At 41.4% G+C, this 9,113-nt stretch overlaps 1 protein-coding gene across 1 annotated transcript; it reads left to right on the forward strand.

Annotated features, from left to right (window-relative positions):
- The first annotated feature begins 845 nt into the window (after positions 1-845).
- On the forward strand, positions 846-5,794 carry LOC139584570 (interferon regulatory factor 3-like). The gene is made up of 10 exons (XM_071416580.1): positions 846-985; positions 1,338-1,494; positions 1,756-1,927; positions 2,067-2,170; positions 2,341-2,392; positions 2,532-2,681; positions 2,866-3,071; positions 3,312-3,513; positions 3,692-3,807; positions 4,138-5,794. The coding sequence occupies exons 1-10, from the start codon at positions 948-950 to the stop codon at positions 4,306-4,308; spliced, it is 1,368 nt and encodes a 455-aa protein (XP_071272681.1). The 5' UTR covers positions 846-947; the 3' UTR covers positions 4,309-5,794.
- The last annotated feature ends 3,319 nt before the right edge of the window (positions 5,795-9,113 follow it).

Genomic DNA, 9,113 nt, shown 5'->3' on the forward strand with positions numbered 1-9,113 from the left:
GTTGCATTTTAAAGGGCATTTGTCTTGTAGGCCATGCCTGTAATCCCCTGAAGTTCCTGGTTTATGGATGTATTGTGCAATATCAATGCAATGAAAGGACCAACAGAATAGTGACTACAGTTGACACTGGTTACAATGCTAACAAAGTAGTCTGGCTAGTTTTCCATAGAGGAATTTCCACTCATGGATATTCATTTAAATAAGACACACATCTGAATGAAATTCTAAAGAAACCAGCTAAATGTAATGTTACAGGTGTATTGAAGTGAGTAAATGATGGGTCATTCATTCCCCCGCAATGTAATCTTACTGATGATTTTGATACATTATAATTAGCCGACATGCTTTCCCAAACCCAGTCCCAAATCAATTCATATCTAGGTATAAATATCCAAAACAAAACTCCAGAACAAGGTGGATGACATTTCAACTTCAGTGACGTAGTCATATATACACGCGTTCAGCCTAATAGGAATCCAGTGAGGCGTTCTATCTACACGCGTTCAGCCTGTTGTCAAAATAGGAATCGATGCTGATCTCTCTGTATAAGAGTCAGATTGATTTAATGCATGTTTGTCATACATCCTATTATGTCTTGACCCTGACACCGTTTGATTGCTAACTTCAGTGTGAGAGAAAAATTGCCTACTTTGTTTGTTTCATCATCAGTTGGTGACAAGATTATTTCGCAGACTAACTTTCACTTTCAGACTGGCGTTTGTCATCGCGTAACACCCATTATTATACCAAACCAATGAGTTGGATACACATACATGCATTTTAATATTAAAGTACCGTCGGAAATACCATATTAAATTAATCTCCTCCTCCTCCTCTCTGTCCAGGGGAACTCCCTCTATCTGACATCATGACGCCTATAAAAATGTTGTGCCCAGCAATGTACCTGGAAACAATTAGAAGAACGCATAGTAGTACACTTCCATTGTATGACAGAAGTACGTGGCTCAGCATTAAAGATGCAAAGGTAATATTTTTCATATTTGCACGTGAGGTAAACAGATATGTTATCGCAATATGCAGACTAGACGGCTAGTTATAGTTACTGATAACAGTTACCGTAAAATAGAGTTAGGAATGTATATTCCAATGAGCTCGGCTATGCTTACTAGTGATTGTAGTGTGCTTCTACTGTAAAAACCTTGGTACACTACCGATTAAATTGATTGTTGAATGTATAGTGCAATGATACAGTCTCTCTCCCTCTCTCTCTCCGTGAAATTAACAAGTGCTCTTCCATTGACAATAAGCTCACCAATGTTTCAGCCACTGTCTCTCTTTTCTGAAGTATGTATCTGCTTCCTCTCTGTATGTTCCAGCCGCAACCCCAAACCTCAGTTTGCAGACTGGTTGATAGAACAGGTGTGGACCGGGCAATACGCCGGGTTGTGTTTTGTGGACAACAACAAGTTCAGAGTCCCGTGGAAACACATCTCTAGGAAGGACTGCTGCGAGGACGACAGTAAAATATTCAGGGTAAGGAATAGGCATACATTGTGGAAGGTAGTGCTTTGAAGAGATTCAAGGAAATAGAGGCTGTGGTTTGATTGCAAACTGCAGATCTTGAGTCACGGTATTGTAATGTTATACAAATATATTATTAACTTGTTATGACACTTCAATTCGCCTTTCATCATTGTTAAGTTGACAGGTTTGGTCAGTTGGCATGGCATTATTTTGCCTCCTAGCTACAGGATATTTCAGAAATTAAACTTCCAAATTCTTTGGTGGTTACAGGCATGGGCAGTGGTCAGTGGTAAAATCAACACGCATCCCAATGACAAGGCAAAGTGGAAGACTAACTTCCGCTGTGTATTGAACAACCTGACCAAGCGTTTCATGATGGTGGAAGACCACTCCAAGGACTCAGACGACCCCCATAAAGTCTACCTGATTATCAACAATGAGTGTATGATCAATAAGGCTTTTGTAATGTATCTAAAGTGTCACAAGACTGTGTTAGCCCACTGAGCTAAAGCCTAGCTCAGGTAGCCAACGCAAGTCTCCTCTTGCCCCAACTTTAATTTGATTATGTCTTCTTGTTACAGCTAACTATGGGAGCCCACACATAGAGGAAATTGCTGTGGAGGACTATGACATTGACATCCACAGCTCTCTCACCTCTACAGGCTACACCCCCCCAGGCATGGAGGTACAGTAATATTAAATCTATATTGAACTAGGAGCTGGTTGTCCAATTCTGCACTCCTAGAAAGCACTATTATATTTATTCTGTTCTATTCTCACTTGTTTAGTATTTTTTGAGGACAAATTCATTATCAAACCATTTCAAATCTGTGAATGTATTTTTTCTCCAAACAGCATGATAATCTACTCAAGCTTGTGAACACCTTAGACCTGAACCAACACACTGGTACAGCACACCTCCCACCTGTAGAAAGTCAACCCCTTACAATGGGTTGTTTATTACTCACACACACAAATTATATATTTTTCTTTCTAATGAGATAAGAGACCAGTTTTCTCAAATCTCCATTTTTTCTTCTCCACAGAGGAGTGGGCAGAGAACTATATACACACACACCACCCAGTGGTACCAGAAGACTGCTACCCCTTCCAGCCTCTAACAGAGCCCCAGCCAGTCTCCCAGAACCACTCACCACCACCAGTCCCAGTACCAGTACAGCAGCCATACGACCACGGTATGCAAGGGCCATACATCCACAAGTCAATAAAAAAGGAAAAATACATACGTACAAGTTGTTGTTATTGTGTAAACACCGTTTTACCATGTAGTTCTAGTCATTTCTGTACCGTAAAATAAAGTGCATTTCAGTCATGTAGTAAAATGTGACCTATTTGATGACCTCTCCCATCTCCCCACAGTGAACCAGGATGCCCTGCTCAACCTGCCTGCTGCCCAGCCGTCTCTCTGTGACCTGGAGATCACCATCTTCTACAGGAGGAGAGAGATGATGAAGACCCAGGTGTCAAGCCCCATGGTTCAGCTCCATTACCAGTGTGATGTCCCTGAGCCCAACGCCCAGACCCTCTGCTTCCCTAGCACTGACGGCCTGCTAGACCACAAACAGGTAGGGGTGCTGCTACTATTCACCTGCACTACTATCTGGCGTTCTGTGTACATACCTGTGGTTTTCCAATGTGTGTCTTTGTTGTATACAAGTGAAACTGACTGGTCATTCACTAGCAATGCACGTAGCATTAAGAAACACTAACAACAAGTCTTAGCAACATGACAAGCAAAAACTATTTTTTTAATCCCATACTAACTTCTCTGTACCTCTTTCTTCCTCTGCCTTCATTTCCACCAGATTGAATACACCAACTGTATCCTAGGGAGCGTCCAAAGGGGTCTTCTCCTGGAGGTACGAAACACGGGTATCTATGGTTACCGGCAGGACAAATGCCATGTGTTCTCCAGTACTAGTGACCCCAGAGAGGCACACCCTGAACCCAGGAAGATGCCCCAAAATGAAATGGTACAACTGTTGAGCTTCGACAAGTACATGACTGGTAAGTTTGGCTCACCGGATTACACAAAGGTCATGAAGACAGCTATGAAGAATCAGCTCACACACACACACACACACACACACACACATATCTCTCAGAGACAGACACAAATCAGTATAATGCTAACCTCTGTCCATTTGTCTAATGTCAGTGTTTTGACATCCATGAACCCATTTAGAGCTGACAGCATTTAAGGAGAACAGAGGAGGCTCTCCTGACTATACCATCCATATGTGCTTTGGAGAGAAGTTCCCAGACGGAAAACCCCTGGAGAAGAAACTCATCATTGTCAAGGTAAAAAATCTCTCTCTCATGATCTTTAACCATCAAGGCAACAGCCAGCTTAGAGTAACGTAGAACAAATTGGTTATGAACTAATATTTATTGCGTGTAATCTAATGCAATTACTGCATATGTCATTTTTTTATTAATCTCTTCTCTCTCTAAATATTTTCCTCTCCCTACCCCTCCACTCTCCTCTACTTTCCTCTCCCTACCCCTCCACTCTCCTCTACTTTCCTCTCCCTACCCCTCCACTCTCCTCTACTTTCCTCTCCCTACCCCTCCACTCTCCTCTACTTTCCTCTTGTCCCACCTTCTCTCCGTTTCCCCTTCGCTTCCCAGGTGGTTCCCTTGATCTGTCGTCACTTCCACGAGGTGGCCCAGGGGGAGGGGGCGTCTTCCCTCCAGAACGACAACATCAGCCTGCAGATCTCCCACCACAACAGCCTAATGGAGCTTATCAGTGCCACCTGGCCCGACGGCCCAGAGCACACCATGGGGCAATACTTCTAGACCAACAATCGTACCACATCCCCACCCAGCCACTTAGCCCCTATCTAGGATTGGTACCACATCCCCACCCACCAACCCACCCAGCCTATCTAGGACTAGTACTAAATAGACCTCTGGGTCTGTCCCAATCACGCACTTTGGGCCTATCCCAAATTGGTCCTATGGTTGTGTTTCTAACCCTGGTTGTGTTACTTTACTCTACTTCTAGACCAGGACTGGTATCTAATAGACCTCAGCTAGGTGTTGTTTATTTAACTGGTCCATTACTCTACTGATTAGCTATATCACTAATTTAATATTCCCTCAGGAAAAACATTTTTACAAAAAGTATATATGACGTAATTATTTGTAAATTATCTGATCTGTAATTATATGTACAATTCAAATGTGTAGATATTTGAAAGTGTTGGTCAATTTCTTCAACAAATGATCAGGTCTATATAATTATCAAACATACATTAGTAATGGAACGGAAACACAGACTCTTTGTTTAAGTATTAAAATACACCTTTAGTAATATAATTTGTAGGCAGAAGTTGGTACAGAGTACAGTATAACAGTATATGATAGTTTCTCCCCAAGTTCTTCAAAATGTCTAAGACATCCTGTAACTCATATAGCCTCCCCAATCCCCCTGATGTAACTTTCCCTAGCAACAACATTTTTATAAATCTAACCTCCCCCGGACAGCAGGAACCATCTTATCAGCAAGTAAAAACTCAGAAGTGGGTTTGACCGAAACTTGACCTTTCATCACAAGTATAGGGTCATGACAAGGTGAACGAGTAAGCATCTTCTGACAGGTGGCTGGTTTCATCAGGTCTGCCTTGTGTTCTCAGAAAACCAGATAACCACGGTGGGATCCAGACAGGAGGAGTCTGAATGTAGACGCCTTCTGATAGTGTCTGAAGGGCACAACACTCAAAACAGGTTTTAACACACACACAGAGGTCTCCTGGAGAGGAGACCGTACAGTTTATCATAACATAATTTATTAACCCTTTTAAAGGTATAAGGCCTTCGTTTAACCCTCTTTAAAAGTCAGACAAATGTTGATAGTGTTACATTATTCTGATGATGAATCTATGTATCATATTGCTATCAGTGTGTAATGCAATAGGCGAGGCCATCCTTCTCTTGTTAGGTTAACAGAGAATATGACATTGTAACTGTTTTATTACTGTTTTACAACTGTTTGTGGGATTTTATAAGTGAAAATCAAATCACCGTCTCAGCCTGTCTGTATTGAGTGTCTCGTTTAGTGGTCTGTTCTCTTCTACTGAAGAATTCCCAGCTTCTGTCCCTATGGGCCACACTTTAAACCTGTCTTGGTCGCTCAATCCTTCAGTCTATGTTCTCTATTATTATTTTGTCTTGAAAAACGTATTTTATTGTATTGAAACTGAGCAAGCAACTATTTTATTGTCAGTGAACTGCACATTGTATAGTATGCAAAATAGGAGCAATAAACTCTTTATTAGGTAAACCTGGTCCATCCCTTGTTTCATTTGACCTTTATTTAACTCGGCAAGTCAGTTAAGAACAAATTCTTATTTACAATGACGGCCTACCCCTGCCAAACCCTAACCCGGACGGCGCTGGGTCAATTGTAGGCCACCCTATGCTTCCCAATCATAGCCGGTTGTGATACAGCATGGAATCAAACCAGGATCTGTAGTAATGGCTCTAGCACTGAGATGCAGTGCCTTAGACTGCTGCGCCACGCGGGAACCCCAACGTTGTTTTACATTTACATGACATGACAAATGCTTCTGTCTCAATGCAATCTCTACAACAGTTATTTATGGAATGTTTACTGTTTAATGGTTACTTTAGTACTGTACGTCATCATGCTCCCTAACTAGTGTCTAGGTACATACAGATAAGGAACTGCCAGATGTGTCATAATAGCCGGAAGTAAAGCCACACTAGGAGCTACATTTGAAATTGAATATATTGAATACATGAAGCAGAGTGGAAAGAATGGCACTAAAACACGATATAAATGTATTTTCGACAGGGCTGTGGTCACCATTCATGTAATACAATAAGGCAAAAAATTAAGTAGGGTGACTGGTTGTGGTGGATGGGTAAGCGTATACCGCGAACGTCTAGCATGCGAGTTCAAATCTCATAACTTTAACATTTTAGCTAATCAGCAACTTTTCAACTACTTACTATTTTTTAGCTACTTCACAACGACTTAGCATGTTAGCTAACCCTTCCCCTATCCTTAACCCTTTTAGCTACCCTAACCCCAACTTTAACCCTTTAACTTAACTCCTAAACTTAACCCTAACCTTAACCCTAACCCCTAACCCTAACCTCTAGCCTAGCTAACGTTAGCTGATACCTAGCTAGAATCCATAACTTATCATACGTTTTGCAAATTCGTAACATTGTACGTTTTGAAAATTCGTAACATATTGTACCTTTTGCTAATTCGTAACATATAATATGAATTGTAATTCGTAACATGTCATACGAAATGGGTGATGGACATCCACAAATGAATACATACCCTACAAAACGTAACATATCATACTAAATGGAGCATCTCGGATTTACATACAGAATAATACGAAATGCTCTGAGACCAAGCTGCTTCATAATAGATTCAATGACATCTCAGATTGATTTATTTGCAAGCGACAGTTTCGTTACAAACAAGACACACTGGTTTGGCATTGGAGAAATCTGGTAAGATTAATATATTTTAATAGAGTAGGTAGGCCTATTAATACAGACATTGGTGTTTTTACCACTGTAATCAGATCTGCATTATTATGTTATTGTAAATGAATTGATTAGCCCACTAACCGCATGTGTTAAATGTGTAGTGTGGGGCTATGAATTGGACATCTAGTAGGCTATTTGCTAATAGGCTATTTATGTTCTGGCTCGCCAACTAGCTACAAGCTCAGAAACAAATTGGCTGGAGGCCAAACCTAGTTGCCACCCCCCATTGTAAATTATACACTGAACAAAAATATGAATGTATAGTGTTGGTCCCATGTTTCATGAGCTGAAATATAAAATTGCAGAAATGTTCCATATGCACAAAAAAAATATTTCTCTCATATTTTGTGCACAAATTTCATTACATCCCTGTTAGTGAGCATTTCTCCTTTGCCAATATAATCGATCCACCTGACAGTTATGGCATATCAAGAATCTGATTAAACAGTATGATCATTACACAGGTGAACCTTGTGATGGGGACAATAAAAGGCCACTTTAAAATGTGCAGTTTTGTCACACAACACAATGTCTCAGGTTTTGAGGGAACATGCAATTGGCATGCTGACTGCAGGAATGTCCACCAGAGCTGTTGCCAGAGAATGTAATGTTAATTTCTATACCATAAGCTGCCTCCAATGTTGTTTTAGAGAATTTGGCAGTGCGTCCAACCAGCCTCACAACCGCAGACCATGTGTAACCACACCAGCCCAGGACCTCCACATCTGGCTTCTTCACCTGCAGGATCATCTGAAGGGAGAGGCGGGGTGCTGAGGAGTATTTCTGTCTGTAATAAAGTGCTTTTGTGGGGAAAAACTCATTCTGATTGGCTGGGCCTTGCTCCCCAGTAGCTACACCCCTGCCCAGTCATGTGAAATCCATACAGGGCCTAATGAATTTATTTCAATAGACTGATTTCCTTAGCTAGAGAATATGCTGAAAATGGATTTGAACACTGGTTTCATCTAGGAATGCCATCACTTTGCAGGCAGAGATTTCCACTGCTAGTACTCGTCACTAGTCAGTCACTAGCCTGTTTTAGTCTACTGCACTTTTTTTTTTAAGTAATGCTGTCTTGTCATAGCACAGTAGCTAGGTAAAAGTGATAATTTTTTACTTAAATAACACATTCTAGGGTAAGTGAAGGCTGTTTGGACAAAGACACTTGTTTGGTAGGGTTTAGTTTGTTGTAACCTTGTATGAACACTGTGAAGCGAGCATTTAGATATTCTATAATTACTTTAGATAAAAACTTTGAGGCACCAAAATAATACCCTGGAAATTATAATAAAGTATATGCCATTTAGCAGACACTTTTATCCAAACCAACTTAGTCATGCGTGTATACATGTTTTTACACATGGGGGGGTCCTGGGAATCTAACTCACTATCCTGGCATTGCAAGCACCATGCTTTACCAATTGAGCTACAGAGGGCCACTTATCTTTAAAAAATATATATTTTATAATAGGACTTCTTTTGAGAAATAAAATAAGAAATAACTTTAGAGATAATTGTATTTTTTATTATTAATTACATTGTCCCAGAAAAATATGTACAAACATTTGAGTGGGCCTCCAGTAGTCTGGCCCAGGCCCAGTGGGACCTCCGGTAGTCTGGCCCAGGCCCAGTGGGACATCCAGTAGTCTGCCCCAGGCCCAGTGGGACATCCAGTAGTCTGGCCCAGTGACACGTCCAGTAGTCTGGCCCAGGCCCAGTGACACGTCCAGTAGTCTGGCCCAGGCCCAGTGACACATCCAGTAGTCTGGCCCAGGCCCAGTGACACATCCAGTAGTCTGGCCCAGGCCCAGTGAGAGATCCAGTAGTCTGTCCCAGGCCCAGTGAGCTATAGTCAAGGCAGCAGTAAGGATAATACAGACCTGCCAGGGACGGAAAGAAAACCCTCTCCACTGGCTCAGTTAGTATAGAGCAACAAACCACTGCTCAGAGAAACCTACAGCAGAATAGTTGAAATCAGGCATTGGTTGGGGTTTCCACCTTCATTCCAGCCAATTCAGGCATTGAAATGCATTCCTATGGAGAAATGTCATGGCTGCTTTAAAAGT

Source organism: Salvelinus alpinus, chromosome 9 (genome assembly GCF_045679555.1).
Source record: "Salvelinus alpinus chromosome 9, SLU_Salpinus.1, whole genome shotgun sequence".
In the NCBI taxonomy this organism is placed as follows: Eukaryota; Metazoa; Chordata; class Actinopteri; order Salmoniformes; family Salmonidae; genus Salvelinus; species Salvelinus alpinus.

Bases quoted from the DNA above. Each gene is read 5' to 3' on its own strand.
- LOC139584570 (XM_071416580.1), top strand. From the start codon at position 948: ATGACAGAAGTACGTGGCTCAGCATTAAAGATGCAAAG. The intron at 986-1,337 runs GTAATATTTTTC...TGTATGTTCCAG, and splicing joins TCAGCATTAAAGATGCAAAG to CCGCAACCCCAAACCTCAGT. The intron at 1,495-1,755 runs GTAAGGAATAGG...TGGTGGTTACAG, and splicing joins ACGACAGTAAAATATTCAGG to GCATGGGCAGTGGTCAGTGG.